Genomic DNA, 18758 nt, shown 5'->3' on the forward strand with positions numbered 1-18758 from the left:
TTTGTTTATCTTAGGTAGCCCTGTCTTCTGCTATAGCTAAATTATGTCTCAATGAAAACACTTCACACAAGCTTTCGAAGATCTATCTCGCCTCGCGCTCTCTATCGACGTGTTTTGGTTCTTCTGGACCGATATTGGAAGCTGATTGGATTAACCTTATGAGTTTTAATACAAAGACTGCAACAGCAGAAATTTTATATTAATTTTGAGACTCTATGAGTCTTATTTTGAAAATCTCAATCTTGCTGAAACATTCTCCTGGCCGCTTCCTCCTAGCCGCTATTACTGAGTCACTCCTACTGAAACACTCTCCCCAAATTATATATTCCTACTATGATCTCGTATCTAAGTATTATATCTTATATCTGACAATTGTATCTTAGAAATGTACAAATCTCATCTGTATATAACCCTCAAGTTCACTGCCAATTCTCGCTTCACTACGAATCTCAAATTAAAAATTTTTAAACAATCTGAACCCTTTTTTTCTAGCATATCTTCAAGCCGTTCTTAAAAGATGAAATTCCCAACTTTGTTTACTTTCTCCTTCGCAGTAATTCCTGTCCTGGCGCAAAATGCAGACCTCAACGGACCCAACGATGCGGGTTTAATTCAAGCAGCTACTGCCATGCAATGCGCAGAGGAGTGCAAGAATGCTCAGGGTTATCTTAGCGGGAGGAACACGGGGATAAAATATGCCCGCGCGATAGGTCTATCGCTGGGACCTGGGCCAGTTTGCAAAGAAGTGTTTAATTCCCTTAGACAACAAATTCATGACCTTCAGGAGAAGAGTGAATACCTTGTGAAAGGAGTACGTAATCTTCCAAGGACGAACGAATACCTTGTGAGAGGAATGCTTGATATTCAAGAGAAGAATGAATACCTTGTGAACGCAATGCGTGATCTTCACCAGAAGATGGATGTAGTATATAGACACATCTTGGACTCAGTATCGTCCACTCACCATGACTGAGGTCCCAGTAGAAAATTTCGCCTGTTATTACGGATTTGGTGTGATATTCACTAATCTAATATCTTTATCTGCGCCGTTTCACTGATTTGCCTTTAGAACGCTTCTCTGATGGTGGCAACGAGCGAGTCCTAGCCCCGGTGCAATTCCTTCAGACTGGTTGCAAGCATGTGACAATTAAACGCCCTTTGTTTGTACCTAAGTGATTTAAGATGGTGTACACAAGTACTGGGATTTGTGAGAATTTGGAGAAGAAATTGTACCAGCGAATGAATGGCCATTCCGCGTTGGTATTTATTGCTAGCTCATTCAATTAAAGAAAAGAAGGGGAAAAAACAGAGGGAGAGAGCGATAAGATGATTTAATTATAATCGCTGGTTAGTCGGTTTGGCAACATGCATTTCGACTCCTCCTGTTCTGAGCTGGAAAGATGTAACATTAAATTTGAATAATACTCTCAAAGAGCCCTTCACTTAGATTAGCATTTGATAGCATATCATGATATTCCTGGAAGGTCGCATCTCACACTGGTTAATTGAGCTACCCGTATCTTTTGAATTTCTGTTACGTACAAAACCCCAAATCCAACGCGGCTGGGCTAGATCCACGGAACCCAGCCCCACTTACTCGGCTACGTTCCCGAATATGCCACCGGCGTAGATCCAATTACAAGCGGCAGAATATCAATAATGGGTATATCAAAATTCGATGTAATTTCTCCGTATGTCCGCACTCAGGACTGAGTGTGGTAATAGCCTTATCGTTTACCAACATAAGCTTGAAAGTTGACTCAGCACGCGAGCAAATAGCCCAGAGGATACTGTCGGGTCTCGCGTAATCCTTGACGTTGTATCCATGGATAGCTCGTGTAAAAGAACAGCTACCACCCATACAGATGCGGCATGACGGTGGCTATCATTTCTAAAATATTTCATAATATTCAGATTTGAAGATTTGTTTCACAAAGGGCGTGAGCCCTCCGCTGTCGGCCCTGTCAGAGCACACGCAAACGCCCGTTGTCAATGTGCCGTGTCTTTGATACAAGGTACATTCCGTGTAATTACAGCTTATAACACAGCAATATTTGATGTATATCTTTGAGCAAAAGGTCTTATTATAATGTATAGCTGCCTCATAATTTAATAAAAGGATATCTTCTGCGTTAACTTGGAGTATTGCTTTTTACCTAGATAAGAAAGACGAATGCATATATGAAGGATGGGGGTATAACTATGTGAATCCTCCAGGATTTGCGCTTAATGCATACGATTTTATATATACACCTTTTGTAAATAAACATACGCCCTCTTTCCATCCAACTGGGTCAATTTTTTTCAAGTGGGCCTGCACTACGTTATTTTCTTTTACACCGATGATTCCCGGGACACAGGGATGATTGTCGATACAGCCTCCACAGAACCCGACAATGCTCTGACTTCAGCTTGATGAGAAAATGGATATGGCCTCCTCTCATCCGAAGCTAATGCTAGTGTTAGCCAGATACCCCAGATTACCCCAGACGAAGCTGGGGAAAACCGGGAGAACAATATTTTATTTCGATATGTTCTGTCTCTAGAGTTGAAATTTATCAACTTACAGTTTTCAGTGTCAATTTCAATCTAAATCTACTCTATCTTTTGTTCTATACGAGTTCATATCAAGATAATGGCGTTTACGATCACTGAAGCCCAAGGCGTGGACATAGCTACTACCAACAAAGACAAACGAAATCATGACGATACCATCTCACGACATATATCCAATACCCATACACCAGAGGGCTTCGAAGGCGAGGGTAAAGCCTATGACGAAGAAACACAACGTGCCATTGAAGGAGATGCACATTTCCATCGTCTCAGCTGGGGGCGCCTGACTGTGGTCCTCATTGTAGAGGCCATTGCTCTAGGGAGTCTCAGCTTGCCAGCTGCCTTTGCAACACTGGGCATGGTGGCAGGTGTAATCCTGTGCATTGGTGTTGGTATAGTAGCCATGTATGCCAGCTACGTTCTTGGAGAGGTGAAGCTGCGATATCCCGAGGTTGCCCACTATGCAGACATTGGGCGGCTGATGATGGGGGGATTTGGATCAAAGCTTTTCAGCATCATATTTGCCTCGCAGCTGATTCTTATTACTGGATCACATTGTCTGACTGGCACAATTGCTTTTGAAACCATTACTGGAAGCGGAGTCTGCTCTCTCGCCTTTGGCGTCGTATCTGCTATCATACTTTTCTTGCTGGCAATTCCGCCGTCGTTTACCGAGGCAGCCATCTTGGGATATATAGACTTCGCTTCCATCATCATAGCAATTGGTATTACTATGATTGCCACCGGTATCCAGAGCTCGAAACAGCCAGGTGGCTTGGGAGCTTCGACCTGGTCCGCTTGGCCCCAGGAAGATCTGACATTCTCCGAAGCAATTGTTGCAGTCAACAGTATTGTTTTTGCATATGCTTTCGCTGGTGCTCAGCCTTCTTTCATGGACGAGATGCATACACCCAAAGACTATATCAAATCGATTTGGAGCCTTGGAATTATTGAAGTCGTAATCTACACCATTACCGGCGCTCTGATCTATGCCTTTGTGGGCCAAGACGTTCAGTCACCTGCTTTATTATCGGGTGGATCAGTCATCTCTCGAATCACTTTTGGTATTGCACTTCCCGTTATTTTCATCTCGGGATCAATCAACACTACCGTTGTTGCTCGCTTCATTCACGGAAGGATATACAAAAATTCTGTTGCCCGTTATGTGAATACCACCAAAGGCTGGATATCATGGCTGGCAGTGGTTGGGCTCGTCACATTAATTGCGTGGATTATTGCTGAAGCTATCCCTTTTTTCTCAGAGCTTCTGTCTATCAGTTCGTCCCTTTTTGTGTCTGGACTCTCGTTTTATCTACCACCGGTAATGTGGTATGTATTACTGAAAGAAGGCAAATGGTACGAGAGACATAATTGGAAAAGCGCCTTTTTTAACGGTAGCGTCTTTATAATCGGAATGATTATCCTCGTTTGCGGCACTTATGCAAGCATTGTGGAGCTGGTAAGCTTCTTATTTCCTCTCTCTCCTAATATCGGATTCCTAATACGTGTTGCCACTAGATTCAAAAATTCCAGAAACACGCTATTAACAGACCATTTACATGCCAGTCACTTGTTTAACCTTTCCGAGCTGGTTGCATTTACTACCTTCGTATATCGGATTTGTAAAGTAACAGACCTAAGATAGCTGGGTGTGTAAGACTACCTGGTTAGCTAATCTCCTAATTCGTTTTAATAATGGGCTCTTTTTTTTCGCGCTAGTTGTAGTTTGTATTCGTTCAATTAAAATTATGTGACAATTAAAATTAAATATGTGATTGCTGATGGACATTGCATGAGTGTCACTTAATTTCTCTATCTAATACTAGCACTATGTTCTAATCCCTAGCACAAGCGGCAATCAAACTCTATGAACGATTTCTGTTTATGGATATATCAGTCTATTTACCCTTTTTGTACATATCTCTCAAACACTTTGAGTGGCATCATACACTTTCTTGCCTTTATACCACGTTTCCTTGACTCGAGCATGGAGCAGCGATTCTGGAGTCCACTCCATCTCTGTCACTGCAAAATTTGCCTGCAACCCCTTTACTAAGCTTCCCGTCCAGCCTTCAGCAAAGCAAGAGTATGCGCTTCCACGTGTAGCTCCTTGCATTGCTTGACATAGAGAAAGAGCAAACTCCGGGTTCATTACCACATCGTAATTTTGGTCACGAACAGATCGTCGAGTAGTCGCCGTATAAAGGTTACGAAGCACATCCCATGGTGCAGTGGGGGAATCTGATCCAATAGAAATGTTGGCTCCAGATGCTGTAAAGTCGCCGTATGCAAATGCACGTCCGCAGCGTGCTGTACCCAGGAGTTCTGGCCAGGCCTTTAGAAGCACTGGGTCAGCGTGAGCAGGCTGAATAGAGGCCGTAATGCCAGCGGCAGCAAGACGAGCTCCATCGCCAGGACTAGTTAGCTCGAGATGCTCGATGCGATGACGGCGACCGGGGGTGCCATTGTCTGATAGGGCATCAATAGCGAGTTTAGCGGCGGCATCTCCAATGGCATGCAGGGCACATTGCAGGCCAGCTCGATCTGCTTTGCGGACAACTGCCCCAAGAGCTTCACTTGTCCATATGGGAGCTGTCGATAAGCCTGTTGTGGAGTAAGGCTCGACTAAAGCTGCAGTGCACGAGTCAACAACCCCGTCGCACATGATCTTGATGCCCACGATGCGAAAGTCTGGTGATGTGACGGCATTGAATTTTTGGCTCAATTCAATGGCCCGATTAAGCTCCTCCGAATCACCATCTGTAGAATCCGTTGGGCGTACTAGCCAGTGAGCCGCAATGTGTAGGGGAAGCTGACCGCCCATCTCTGCACGAAGAGTCTGCAAAGCATCCCAGCCAATTTCGTCCATGGCCATTTCAACAAAGCCAGTGCAGCCAACGGCGTGAAGAGCTTCAATCGCGCCTCGAATTGCTTCAACTCGTTCCTCTGGTGTGGCAATTTGTGCCAGATGCGGCCATGCTAGGAGAGTGCATGCTGTTTCGCTGAGGAGACCAGTTGCTCTGCCTTGGTTGTCGCGATGTATGGTTCCTCCAACAGGATTGGGTGCAGATTCCAATCCCATGTCTTTGATTGCTGCAGTGCTGCACCAGCATGCATGAAGATCTCTCGACATGATATAGATAGGTCGCGGATCCAAATCGTCTAACATGGAGACTTCGGCCTTGCCATTAGTCTGGAACTCCATCCAGCCGCCGCACAGAATGCGAGTTGCATCAGGATGAGTGGCTGCATAAACGCTGATAACATCTCGAATCTCCTGTAAACTTTGGCAGTTTTCCAAGTTCAGTCTCTGCAGAGACTGACCAAGTAGAAGGGCGTGTACGTGACCGTCTATGAAGCCCGGAAGAACGTGACGGCCTTTAAGATCGTGCACCTCAGCCCCCTTTGAGGAAGCCAGAGCATAGATGTCCGCATTAGCACTGCCAACGTATTCAATTATTCCATTCTCAACGAGCATGCACTCATGGAATTTGGCTTCATTGGTTTTTTCGTCGTCCTGGGTGGCAAAGAATTTGCCATTTATAAACAGTGTGGCCGCCATAGAATATACTTGGAAACGTTGAGTCGCCGAAACTAGTGCAATTGCTCGACAACACATAGACTCGCAACTCAATTATATAGTTGAACTTTGTATTATATAATTCATTTTAGACTATTTGAAATTATGTACTGATTACAATATAGTACTATAGACCCGGTTATCCACGGGGGTTCTTGGCGTGGAGTTGCTGTCTGCGACCTGACTCTTAACCTGTTCCCCCATCTTCGACCATTAGCCCATCTCGCCGCGGTGGTTCGCGATGCCGCTCTCGGGTGAGGTGGGGCCGCAACATTTCGCTATTACTAGTAGCTGTTGGCTCTAATAGTACACAGTAGGAGGCGGCTTGGTTTGGCGTGGTTTGGCCGCTGTGGCTAGTCGAGACAAGCAATCCGCCATTAGACGATCTAACCAAAGGGCGAGCCCATGTCTGATGAGTCAGGCTGCTGACGACTGGCTCTCAGTCTTGCTCTTATCTACCGTCGCACCCATCTTCCCCATGGAGCATTGGGCTGACACATTTTCCCCAACTTTGCCCACATGCCACTCGCCAAACTTCAATCACACATTTCGCGCGTCTCCTGATTGAAAAGCCAGCCCCCCCTTTTTATTGCACTCACGCCTCTCACAATGCAGGCGGCAAAAGTGCCACTGAAAAGCCGGTCTAAAAGAGGCTGTTGGACGTGTCGCATTAGACATCGCAAATGCGATGAGGGCCACCCCTTCTGCAAGGAGTGCGACAACCGCAACATCCACTGCCACGGCTACGGCCCTCGGCCTTCATGGCTGGACAATGAGGAGCAGGTCCGCGCCGAGCTCTCGCTGGTCAAGAGGGCCGTCAAGCAGAACGCCAGGCAGCTAAACAAGGGTTACACCAACCGGACAGGCCCTCAACTGCGGACAATCTCATCTAAACCACAGCAGGACGCGGCCGCTGTAGCTGGGCCCGAGCAGGCCCTGTGGGCCTCATGCCCGAGTCAGGAAATGCGGTACCGCGAAGCAGAACTCATCATGCTATACTTGGACTACATCTTCCCCATCCAGTATCCCTACTACACTGACAACCCCGAGCTTGGCGGCCGCGGCTGGCTCTTCTGGCTGCTGTTGAATAACCGGCCACTGCGGCAGGCCTCGATGACGCTGGCCGCACTGTACCAGCGGACCAAGTTTGCGCGAGGCACCGAGTACATGGAGGCCGAGCTTATAGAATATCACACCACGGCGCTGAGTGCTATGCGCCATGCCCTTTCCGCCAACGAAGGTAACCTTGCATTAGACGAGGGCGGACGGCTCATTACGTTTATTTCTAGCGGCTGTTGTCTCATTAGTTTTGAGGTTCGTATACAAGAACATGTCTGAACAGTTCAAGCGACGTACATACATGTATACGCGTGTGTATGTATGAGTATGTCATAAACAGTTCACCATCCTCCTAACTAGAGCAAATGATTTTAGATTTTACAAGGTGGCTCATTGAGCTGGCAGACGCATCTTGATGCCCTCACAACAGTTGTGAGCAAGCTAGGGCCCTTATTCATCGGCTTGGACCCTACACCTCGAGAGAGCAGCGGCTCTCCAACAGCGCAGTCTCCGCCTAATGGCGCTGCCATGTCGCCTATCTGGCGCGGCATGATGTATGCAAAGCGCTTCGAGTTCACGAAGCTCCTCTGGTTCGAGATTCTCTCTACAGCATCCACGGGAGTACCACCACGCCTGCCATACCGACAATGGCTAGACTCGGAAGAGATCCTGATGGCAGACTTTGTCGGCTGTGAGAATTGGGTGATGCGTGTCATTGGAGACTTATCAATGATCCAGGTGGGAGGCGAGTACAATACTCCGGAAGAAAGACGCGAGTCGCTGCTCAGGCTTGAGAAGGTGTTGCAGAATGGCATTGAGCAACTGCGGAGGAAAGTTGAAGATGTATGTTCATTTCCTTTATTTTGATTTCTTTCCCCTCCTCTTTCATCGTCGATTTTAGATTTTTGATTTACGACTAATGCGCTGTCACCGCAGCCCCCTGTTTCACACTACATATCGCGAGTATTCGCCACAGGAGCCCTGGTCCTTCTTTACGTTATTCTATCCAGCACCCACCCTTCTGAAGCTAACATTTACGACGCCGTTGCATCTGTCATAAACGAGCTCCAACAAGCGCCTAGTGATGTGTCGCTCCGTGGGGTTGTCTGGTCGATCTGCATAGCGGGGTCCATGGCGCAACCAGATCAACAAGCCTTTTTCGAGCATCTCATGACGCGGATCTTGAACAAAACAACCAATAAAACGACCAAGGACTTTGGAAACTGCGCGAGTGTGCAGCGGATCTTGCGACAATGCTGGACCAAGAGGCACGAGGATCCGAGATCCAAGTTCACGTGGCGAGATGCAATGGAGGACATTGGAGACTTCCCACTGCTGGTGTGATGTGTTATGACGAGTTGTGGTTATTTGCGCGAATAAAAAGGCGATTGGACTTTATCATATACCTAGAATAGCGATGCGATTTGTTTTTATGGGAGCGTCTGCGGATCCTGTTTGAGACTGAAGCCTTTACTTCAAACGCCGTTTGCTATACACGATACTAATACGCAAACGCCGAGTGCATACATAGTATGAATCGAGCCGAAATACAGCACCACAGGCACCAACTTTGTGCAAAATAAAACTGGGACAATAGCTTACAGAACGCTGCATGTTTCTAACTCATCCGCGCATTGATGAGTTGCGATCATCGTTCCTAGTATTTTCGCGCATTGAAGATATTCACAATGCCAGAGCCATCAAAGTAACTCGTCAGTTTTGCCGCTTCAACGCCCCGAACTAAGCCGCAACCGGCTCTCGGTCCATCGGCCCGCTTTAAAGATCACGATGTGAAGCTCTGCCGCTAAAGCCGGGCGCACGACGTCATACACCACGCATCGATTTTGCATGGCCTGAAGCCGTGGATCTCCACGGGAAAGCAGAAAAAAAGAGAAGAAAGTCCCATTTCATCGTCACATAAATGAAGAGCCCTACAACTGGTTGCCTTGTCGTGAGCTTGCACTTTGCCAAGACACGCCAAAGCCCTTAATCTCTCGCCCTGTCTCATCACACGCGTATTTACTTTATACGAGATCTGGATCTCGGATTGGGTGACCTTGCAGAAACTTTGGTGCTATTTTTCGCCACATTCTTCAGCTGATATAACCACGAATCACCTCGCACGGTAGAGGCAATTTTGGCATTGACTGACGACGGCTGAAGGACACATATGAACGCTTTGATGTCGAGGTAGCTGGGATTCAGTGTGCTTTGCTGCGGGAAATACAGGGAGCATAAGACAGCGTCTTACTCACCGCCATCAACACCGTTGACGCTCATCGAATACCATCGACAATGGGCGACAGAGGGGACGAGACGAATGGAGCAGTAGCAGATGAAGAAGCCAAAGGCGACCAACCCGATGCCTATCTTCGCAGGACCAAGATAGAAAACGACAATGCGCATCTTGAACCCAGGTAAGCCGATATCTAAGTAGAGACGGCACCGCTTGCTAACGCTCAATCGCTTAGCCGCTGGTGGTTTCTCGCCTCAGTGTTTCCCATGATTGCTGGAACTATCGCTCCTGTAGCGTCAGCATTCAGTATCTGCGCTCTGGTTGCGCCGTGGAGGCAGCATCTTAGTCCGGGACAACAACCTGACCAGGCGCCATATATTCCAGATCCAGCATGGTATGTCTGCCGCTCAGCGCATACAATGATGATCGGCTACTAACGAGGCATATCACAGGCTAACAGCAATAAATGCTGTTCAATTAGCGATTGCCGTCATTTCCAACCTTTTCCTACTCTTTAACATGGCAAGGCGGGTTCGCTTCAGTATAGCGCAGCCCATTACCATAGTGGGATGGTAATGCCAAAATGACCCAGCTTCAGATTACAATGCATCGCTAATAACGCATTAATAGGTATTTCTCGTCAATTTGCCTGATATGTTTGACGTCCATGGGTGCTGGACCTCTCACTGAGGGGCTTGACTTCCCTGTCGATGAGATGATTTGGTCCCAGTCGTTCTACTACGGCATATGGTCAGCCACACTATACTTCATTGTCGCAACCCTCATGTCCCTCACTTTTTGGGGAGCCAATGCAGGTCACTATCCAAAGGATTTTATACTGTCTCTCAGTCAACGCACTTTGATGCTACAAACTATTATGGTCTTGATATATCTCCATGTTGGAGCGACTGTGTTTGCCGCTATCGAGGGCTGGGGATTTCTAGATACTGTATACTGGGCTGATGTAACACTTTTCACCATCGGCTTTGGCGACTTTACTCCGCAGACGACTCTTGGACAAGCACTCGTAATCCCGTATGCCATTGTTGGGATTATCAGCTTGGGTCTGGTCATCGAGGCTGTTCGCAACCTTACTCTCGACGGCGGGAAGCGCCGAGTACTGGCTCGGATAGAAGAAAAGAAGAGACGGAGATTCGTACGGAAGATTGCACGGCGAGGGGGCGACGAAATTCTGGAGCCTATCCAGGAAGAGCCCGGCTTCTCTCGTGAGCAAACAGATAAGTCTATTTCCAGCGAATTTGAACGACGCAAAGCAGAATTCACTCTTATGCGTAAAATCCAAGCCAAGGCAGCTACACGCAGAAAATGGATGGCTTTGGGTGTTTCCGCTTTGGTGTGGCTCGTATTTTGGATGGTAGGAGCCCTGGTTTTTATGCAGGCTGAGAAGCGCTACCAAGACTGGACGTATTTCGAAGCTTTTTACTTCTCTTTCATCGCGTACACAACGATTGGATATGGCAACTTTGCGCCTGTATCCAACGCTGGAAGATCCTTCTTCGTCTTTTGGTCCCTCATGGCTTTACCGACAATAACGGTGCTTATTTCGCATGCCGGCAGTACCGTTATCAAAATTGTTCGAGATAGTACTATCCGATTAGGAAACGTCACTATTCTGCCCGGTGAAGATGCGTATCTCGCCAGCTTAAAGCATATGATTAGCAGAATGACACTTGGAAAGATGTATAAGACTCACTACGAATCCCCGAACCCAACAATGATCCTCGATGCGCCAAAGAATAATATCAAAAGGATAGCAGAGTTTATGGAACAGCTGGAGGAAGACGATCTTTCTGACATTGAGAGGGAGCGTGATAACAGGGAAGATAACGGGGAAGATAACGGGGAAGATACTGAGGAAAATACTGGAGAAGACAGTGAGGAAGAAACAAGGGAAAGAGGCCGTCCCTGGCGCGAGCGCGCTGAGTCGACAGCAACAACCTTCACAACTAAAGTACGTCGATCGCTTTCGCGGATTCGGAATCACGAACGAAAGCTCCCCACCGGGCCAGACTTTTACTTTCTTCTGATTTCAGAGATTCAAGCTGTGGCCAAGCATCGAAAGGACAACAAGCAGTATACCTACTCGTTTGATGAATGGGCGTGGTACCTTAAGCTCATTGGCGAAGACGAACACGATCCATCTACTCATGGCAAGGCAAAGATCAAGGGGAAAAAGCCGGCTCCAGACCCCGGAAGAGAAGAAGTTGTGAAATGGTCGTGGGTTGGGCATCGCAGCCCTCTTATGGGAAGCCAGAGTGAGAGCGACTGGATACTGGAAAAGCTGGTGGATAGGCTGCAAGAGTCGCTATCAGCTGAGAGTCAGAGACTGAAAGCTGAGAATAGGGAGGCACGGCGGAAACGTCGAGATACGACATTTGGCGATTACACTATGTAAGATATACGGAATTGTGTAATAAAATGTATTATAGTTTTATAGTTGTAATAGTTATAATGAGGTAATAAACGAGACCAACGAGTTATATGCGTTTGGCAATTATTCGGATCACCTTTTGATAGCTGATTGAGTCTCCGTAGAAAAGCAATCTGATTTCGCAAAATAGCTACTGGATCTGGTAAATAGACAATAGCGGCAAAGCGAGCTACTACGAGCATTTTGACAGAGCTCAAAAGTTCCAAAGTCCCCGCATTCGCACCCAAATGCAGATAGCGCTATAACAATGGCGTGCTTAGTGCTACGGCTCAGCTAATAGAGGGCAAGACACCTCGGTTTCAATTCAATCACGCATGCGAAAACAACACATCACCAAATAGAATACCTTTGAAACCTGCAAACATTGCACAGGACTAAAGTGCAGCGCATCTAGCAACTCACAATGACCCAAGTTCCCGTGCCGAAGCCCCAAGATGACCTGCAGACCGTTGTAGAGTCTCGGACAAGGGAATGGCACTTTCACATCTATTTCCTACTGCAATCGCCCACTGAAACGGCCGCAGCACTTGCGCTTCGTGATGCGGTATTAAGACTTCGTCGCGACGGTACATAAAACTCTGGACAGCATCGAGCCGCTTTGAACTAATTGGCGTCGTAGGTGCCTTTGTGGCCGTTCCGCTGCACAGAGTCAACAAGTATCCTATTGGACCGCATCCTGCTGGGTCCTATGAAAGTGAGTGGAGATAACCCATGACATGCTTATAATACCTGGTGAGCCACGGCTGATTCTCGAGTACAGTCTGGGTTCCCGATTCTTCGTTCTCTGACGTCTTTTTCTACCTGGCAACAAACCGAGGAAACTTGAGGTGAGTTCTTAATCTGTCTCCTGTCAATACCTTGTTCTAAATAAATATGGCTTGCATAAACTTCTCTCGTGTTCTGATATACTGTGTAGCGTTCTTATCCATCCTCTAACCTCGCAACAACGTCGAGATCACGAGACTCGCAATGGCTGGTTAGGCACACCGTGGCCCATCTATTTGGACGGGTTGCCTCGTGAAAGTGACGAGGTTCCTCTTCAATATCCTGAGCTGGGCCTCGGTTGGTCGACTGTGCCAGAAGATGAAATATCGCTTGACGAGAGGAGAAAGAGAGGAGCAAAGGTTGAGGCACTTTTGGCTAATGACCCTGAGGCAGCCCCTGCTCCTCAAGATTAATGACTGAGTGTGGCTTGCCAGTGACTCGGGTTCTCCTATAGAGTACCGCTATTCTGGAAGGACGGAGTACCATTCTTAATACCTCCCCCCTGCATAATTACATAGTAGCTTCGACTAAGCACTAAGAGGAACTTCTGAGAACTGTTCTTAATGCAATGCGAACTTTGATGAAAATTCCGGTACCCATGCACATGATTCGTTCGAAGGTTCCATGGCATGTATCGTAAACTCTTGATATTTACTCAAAACTACAACATTACGACATGACCTGTCATTGAGAAATATTAAAAGCATGCTTTGTAAGAACGGTATTTATATCTCAGTAAGATAAAACTCTGAATGAAAATGTTTCTGGAGTATCTGCCGAATTATATTACCGGACCCAGTTGCGAAACATAGTAGAGTAACATGATCTAACATATAAGCAAAGCTATACACCGGAGACTCTCGCGAACCAAGTCAATGGACTTAATATTTAAGCTAAATTTTCTACAACTCTTATTTCTGAGGTTTAATGGATTTCTCGCCCTACGTTGGCATATGCTATGTCATTTCGTCGTGACAAAAGTGTTTAATTTTAGCAGTCAGCAAGCTGGATGATCTGCCTTGCCGCGTCACACATGGAGAACCTTTGGTGGTTTATCTCCGATCCTGGTAACACAATGGGAAAATCTCCGTTTTGTGTACATCTATTTTTAAAACAACAATACACAAGGCAAGCTGCTTTCAGATTGCAGTTGGTTACATGATTGAAGGAGTTGTAGTCAAGTTTCAATTTATTTGGATTTATGTTCATGGTTTTTATTTTTGGGTACCGGCATTTCTAATTTTATTTCTTTTGTTTATATACTATTGGTGTTCTAGCTAAAGGTTATTTTTATTTATTTATATAGCGTATGTATTTATATGAATGACTATGTAGGGCTGCAAGCCACACAATAAAGCCACTCTTCTCAGTGCTGCCATCTGTTGTCCATTTTGTTAGGTGTTCGAATCGTCTGGCGGGGAAACGATTGGAGCATTAGCTTCACCTGCCGTGTAATCGTACATTAGGCAACTCTAACGACTGAGGCGGTGCAATTAATCTGATGATGATAACGTGTACCGTAGAGCGGGGAAAGCTCAATTACGAGAGGGGAAAGAAATCACGAATCAGCCTGGAATATATGGAAAACTCCCCAAATTAAAGCCACAAGTTACGCTGCATTCCGTTGAATATTAATAGACACGAGATCTCTTTGGACCAGAAATACTTATGAACACTCTAGGTTGTCGCAGGGTATCATTACAATGCAAGGTACTGGCTTTTAAAGATTAGACATGAACATATCCATCAAATGCCGGGATACTGGCCCCAGCTGAAATAACTTTAAACGCAGCATTCAGATCAGCTAACTTGGCACGAGTTTAGTAAACATAGACCGCATTTTACGAAATGGACTAGGTTCAAGCGGGCTAATTCGATTCCAACTTGCCGTGAATCGTCAGACACTAGATATTCTTGGGCTCCTCAGATCAGAATCGGGAGGATTCATTCAGCCGCGAGATTGCTGAAATCGTGCCCGATCCCACGCATCGTCTGAACATTCAGCCCAGTGTACCCACTTCAGTAGTTAGGAATCAAAGATTTAGTCTACTGTGGCGCGTCATGGAGCTGGATGGCGAATGCAATTTCATTGGGGGTCTATCGATTTTGAAGATGCAAGGGTTAATATAGGATTTGCTCGATCAGCGCCACGTTTCTAAACATAGCTTATTTATAGCTGTCAGCTTTTGCCGTTTGTAAGCTATGTCATAAGCATAGTCCCAAGACCCCTGTTCAAGTAGCTAGAGTTCTCCCTTAGCAACTCATCAGCCAATGCGATAAACGAACACGCGTTACTCTTAAGTTTTGTTTTTCCTCGGAAGCGGTGGAGAGCCAGTACTCGTAGTCAATTGCCAAGCGGCAGAGCCGAAATTACGAGCTTTGGGCATCCGTTTCAGATGATCTCCCATTAGAGCAAGCCTCTGTGTGCCACCTTTAGCCAGCTCTGATCAACAGCTATTGGAAGGTAGGTGCCACCTTTATCCAGCTCTGATCAACAGCTATTGGAAGGTAGGTGCCACCTCTAGCAGGAGGGAGCCAAGTAGTACTATGTACAACTTCGTATATGCAGCGCACATGTAGGTATGCGTGAATGAGGTGCGAGCTGAACACGACCTTGAAGCTACCAACAAACACAAAATGCGCGGCATCGTAAAGAAAAACAAGAATTTCCTAGATCCTTGCATTAGCAGAGCCGCTAAATACAGAGCTGTTGTGTGGTACAACCGTTGAGTTCAGCCTAGCTCAAGGTCCACATTCCGGCAACAGTTGTCAATTTGTATGCGAGTTGACGGATATCAGTAACCAAATAGGCAAAGCGGCACTCCTTCTCGCCAACCAACAGCCACGGGCATAGTATTAATAAAATAGGAGTCGGCGAACTCTGTCATCATCAGGACTAACTTGATAAATGATAAAATTTACAAAAGTAGTAATGCTAGCATGCCTCAACTAGGTAGCTCAATGAAAGGCCTGGCCCTTGACTCGCTTTTTGTCATGCTGTACTCAACTACTGTAACTGTAAAGTTTAAGGAGCAGCTGCATATGTGTGGAGAGTTGTAAACATTCCAGCCATGGAGGCGCACATGCGGCTCTGCCTCACTTAGGCCCACAAACAGCCCCCAACCCGTGAGGCAAACACAAGGACATTTTGACCGCTCCACCCTCCATCCTACGGGAGCTTGCACGGAGTACCATACACCCGTTTTCGCTAGTCTCGATGTTTTTTCAAAGCCTTGCGGACGCTTGTCAGCAGGGGCAGGCGTGCCGTTGGCTGGTACCTCAGCCACAGATTCCACCCGGTCAGCACTAATATGGAAACAAACAAACCAAATGGGAGAGCCCAAGTCTAATGTAGTATAAGAAGCAAGCTCATCAGCAATCGTTCGGCCCTCTTTAGGGTTTTTCTCCTTCATCAGTGAAAAGCTTGCAACTTTGTAGCAAATCGTATATGTGAGCAACTTTTTGGTCAAAATGGCGCTCTCTCTATATCTTGCTATCGCCCTAGGCGCACTGATGATCGATGCCATCCTCGAGCTGTCTTTCATCACTAGCATGGTAGCATGGCTCCACCAAACCGCCAGTGGTACTTTCACGGTCAACTTTAACGACTCGACATTCGAACTCTATGGCATGCCGAAGCACTTCTTAGTCGACCAAGGCCACACCAGCAACGGTGCCGCAGGAACAGCAATTATCCTGATTGGCTTCGGAGGCATCGTCACTCTTTTCTTCAGAAACCGACCCCACATCCTCGGACAGAAGTTAACGTCCTTCATGTACTATCTATGGCTTACACTTCTTGTTCTGGGCCTCATGCTCACTATCGGCGCCCTCGGTTATGTCTTCGCCGTTACAAACGCACACAGAGGGCAGTCAATTGATGTGAAGGTCGCCTCGACAACTGGCAATCACAAATATGCCCCCGATACGTGGACACCTCAAAACTGGTTCCCTGCAATGCTGGACCTGGACCTGGCGGACCAAAGCCAGAGGAACGACATCGCAGCTCACCTCCGAATCATGCGAGGATGGCAGTACAACTTGATCCCGATGTTCTTGCTTCAGCTTACGACCACTGTTTTGGCTTTCTTGGAATTCTTCGAAAGACGACGAGCGGGACCTTCTCTCGTTGCATATGGCGCTGTGGGTCGAAGCAGCGGAGAACAAAAGATGGTCTCGACTCCTCCTGCTTGAGTGAGAGTTCGTTTTTGGCATACAAGGTGTTGGACATTATAAATTCTTGCAAATATTTTTACATAAGGGAAGCATTTACGACATGGGCATAAGTCGGGTTATTCAACTTGCATTATTTCTTTGGACAAGGGTTTATTTCGATTTGGGGCACAGTTTCTTGGTGTAGCTTTCAATTCCATACACTTCTATTAATCACTCCCTTTAATGAAACTACTCATTCCTTTACCTAATCTCGATGTCTTCTTCCGTTACATTCTATTACTAGAACCTTCAAAAGTGAATTCGCGAGAAATACTCCGAGCTATTATCCATTATATGAGTCTGACTGTAGATTATTATTATTATTCTGGTTAGCGTTCTATGCTCTATGAACCACAAGCATCTTTTCCGGATCACCCCTGCCAAACTTTTTAGCCATAGACATCGGGGTGCTCCGCGTATTACTTTCAGATTGTGGATCAGCTCCTGCGTCCAAGAGCACCTTGACATTGTATGTCCATACTAAATGGCCCCAGACAGCGCAGTCCGTCCAGGACGATCGTGCCTCTCAATCTCATCTAGTTTGCTATGTATGAGAACTTGGATAGTATCGGGTGCGTCTTTTTGAATAAAACATGCTAAAGGCGTCCATCCATCGATGTCTTCGGTATTCCCCCTAACATCCTCTTGAAAAGTTTGACGAGAACGTCGCAATGTCCGCCACCGCAAGCCCATGATATGGCATTTCTCTTGCCATTGTTAATAGTTGCCTTGTCTACCACCGTATTATTCAAGAGCACTTCAACCGTATTAGCGCAATCGTTGCCTGCTGCCCGGGGGGGAGCGATCTTCCGTTTTTGTCTTTGAGACCGATGTTGATACCCTGTAATTCAAGAAGCCTTGTAAAGATGTCGACCATTCCATCGCCAGCGACCCATAAAATGGCAGCATGTCCTGTTCTATCCTGATGATTAATATTCACAGTGCGAAGCCTCGCTAGAGTCGAGGTGTCGAATGGCATTTTCCACCTACAGCTCAAAAGAATAGAGTAGCCCCCGAATAATCCGGCTTATTAGCGCTGCAATCGCCATGACGCAAAAACTCGAAAATATCATGATGTCCGCTACTACATGCAAACGATTACGCGGTTCTCCCATTCCTCGCTGACAGATTATACTGGTTCATTCATTTGCTAATACTTCAGTTGCGCATGTCAAACAACCATACTCAAATGCGATCGTGGGTGCGGTCTGTCCACCAAATTCTATTGAATTAGGTTCAGTGCCCGCTTTGAGCAGAGATATAACAATATGGTCGTGCTTGAATCGGGAGCTCAATATGACTCCGACTAAAAAGAGACGATGGAGCCCTATGGCTACTAAGTAGATCAGTCAGGGCGGTATCGACGTTGAGTCGTGATGCCAAAATGATAAGATCTTGATCGAACAGATCATCTATAGCAGTGGTTCCAGAATACTCTGAATAGTAATGAGTCATTGCACTCTGAATATCGCATAATATCTTCCGCACGTATATTCCTTTATGAAGCTCTTTTGGTTCCGTCGAACGACCACTTGAAGACTGGGTTTCAAGCTCCAGATTATTTATTTTTAGATTTGTGTTAATGAGTGTAGAAATAGTTAATGTATTATGTTTGATGATTTTATTCTTCTAGCGCTACACGTGCTTCATGATGATCGAGCTATGAACTCAGACCCGTCTCTCAGTGGAGCTATAAATGGATGGCGGAGAAGTTGACACAAGCAGCCAAGCCATCATCGCTGGTGATACTCTACTGGAAAAGTAGAGGCTCACTCTGAAGCTTTTTTTAATGATGACATGGGCTGAAGGTCAAGAGTTCCATCTTGGAGACTGCACCAACCAGCCCAGCGTATGGATACACGCAGTCACTGCATCGAAACGTCATATCTATTAGG

The 18758-nt window shown here is 46.4% G+C and overlaps 6 protein-coding genes across 6 annotated transcripts; 5 read left to right on the forward strand and 1 right to left on the reverse strand.

Moving 5' to 3' along the window:
• Positions 1-1693: 1693 nt before the first annotated feature.
• Positions 1694-4134, forward strand: GGI43DRAFT_425331 (transmembrane amino acid transporter protein-domain-containing protein; the record flags this gene model as incomplete). The annotated part of the gene is made up of 4 exons (XM_083208496.1): positions 1694-1754; positions 1785-1804; positions 2750-4015; positions 4075-4134. 4 exons carry the CDS (start codon positions 1694-1696, stop codon positions 4132-4134), a joined length of 1407 nt encoding a protein of 468 aa, XP_083056865.1.
• Positions 4135-4361: 227 nt separating this feature from the next.
• GGI43DRAFT_414988 (amidohydrolase) lies at positions 4362-6184 on the reverse strand. Its single transcript, XM_083207104.1, has one exon. The coding sequence runs from the start codon at positions 6173-6175 to the stop codon at positions 4481-4483; it is 1695 nt and encodes a 564-aa protein (XP_083056866.1). The 5' UTR covers positions 6176-6184; the 3' UTR covers positions 4362-4480.
• A 20-nt stretch (positions 6185-6204) lies between these two features.
• On the forward strand, positions 6205-8769 carry GGI43DRAFT_209034 (Zn(II)2Cys6 transcription factor). The gene is made up of 3 exons (XM_083200169.1): positions 6205-7450; positions 7571-8038; positions 8132-8769. Exons 1-3 carry the CDS (start codon positions 6746-6748, stop codon positions 8537-8539), a joined length of 1581 nt encoding a protein of 526 aa, XP_083056867.1. The 5' UTR covers positions 6205-6745; the 3' UTR covers positions 8540-8769.
• A 721-nt stretch (positions 8770-9490) lies between these two features.
• On the forward strand, positions 9491-11847 carry GGI43DRAFT_425334 (potassium channel family protein; the record flags this gene model as incomplete). Its single annotated transcript, XM_083208497.1, has 4 exons — positions 9491-9612; positions 9667-9825; positions 9884-10003; positions 10062-11847. 4 exons carry the CDS (start codon positions 9491-9493, stop codon positions 11845-11847), a joined length of 2187 nt encoding a protein of 728 aa, XP_083056868.1.
• A 314-nt stretch (positions 11848-12161) lies between these two features.
• Positions 12162-13399, forward strand: GGI43DRAFT_414995 (DOPA 4,5-dioxygenase family protein). Its single transcript, XM_083207105.1, has 4 exons — positions 12162-12449; positions 12503-12577; positions 12644-12710; positions 12800-13399. The coding sequence occupies exons 1-4, from the start codon at positions 12287-12289 to the stop codon at positions 13059-13061; spliced, it is 567 nt and encodes a 188-aa protein (XP_083056869.1). The 5' UTR covers positions 12162-12286; the 3' UTR covers positions 13062-13399.
• A 2609-nt stretch (positions 13400-16008) lies between these two features.
• GGI43DRAFT_415002 (uncharacterized protein) lies at positions 16009-17072 on the forward strand. The gene has a single exon (XM_083207106.1). The coding sequence runs from the start codon at positions 16120-16122 to the stop codon at positions 16840-16842; it is 723 nt and encodes a 240-aa protein (XP_083056870.1). The 5' UTR covers positions 16009-16119; the 3' UTR covers positions 16843-17072.
• The last annotated feature ends 1686 nt before the right edge of the window (positions 17073-18758 follow it).

This window comes from Trichoderma evansii (genome assembly GCF_050947405.1).
Source record: "Trichoderma evansii strain SZMC 28006 chromosome Unknown GGI43scaffold_24, whole genome shotgun sequence".
Taxonomy (NCBI): domain Eukaryota; kingdom Fungi; phylum Ascomycota; class Sordariomycetes; order Hypocreales; family Hypocreaceae; genus Trichoderma; species Trichoderma evansii.

What these genes read in the sequence shown, in the direction of transcription:
- GGI43DRAFT_415002 (XM_083207106.1), top strand. Translation starts at nt 16,120, where the DNA reads ATGGCGCTCTCTCTATATCTTGCTATCGCCCTAGGCGCACTGATGATC.
- GGI43DRAFT_209034 (XM_083200169.1), top strand. Translation starts at nt 6,746, where the DNA reads ATGCAGGCGGCAAAAGTGCCACTGAAAAGCCGGTCTAAAAGAGGCTGT. An exon ending in GTTGTCTCATTAGTTTTGAG is followed by an intron (nt 7,451 to 7,570) that starts GTTCGTATACAA and finishes AAATGATTTTAG; the next exon opens with ATTTTACAAGGTGGCTCATT. An exon ending in TGCGGAGGAAAGTTGAAGAT is followed by an intron (nt 8,039 to 8,131) that starts GTATGTTCATTT and finishes CTGTCACCGCAG; the next exon opens with CCCCCTGTTTCACACTACAT.
- GGI43DRAFT_414995 (XM_083207105.1), top strand. Translation starts at nt 12,287, where the DNA reads ATGACCCAAGTTCCCGTGCCGAAGCCCCAAGATGACCTGCAGACCGTT. An exon ending in ATTAAGACTTCGTCGCGACG is followed by an intron (nt 12,450 to 12,502) that starts GTACATAAAACT and finishes TTGGCGTCGTAG; the next exon opens with GTGCCTTTGTGGCCGTTCCG. An exon ending in ACAAACCGAGGAAACTTGAG is followed by an intron (nt 12,711 to 12,799) that starts GTGAGTTCTTAA and finishes TATACTGTGTAG; the next exon opens with CGTTCTTATCCATCCTCTAA.
- GGI43DRAFT_414988 (XM_083207104.1), bottom strand. Translation starts at nt 6,175, where the DNA reads ATGTGTTGTCGAGCAATTGCACTAGTTTCGGCGACTCAACGTTTCCAA.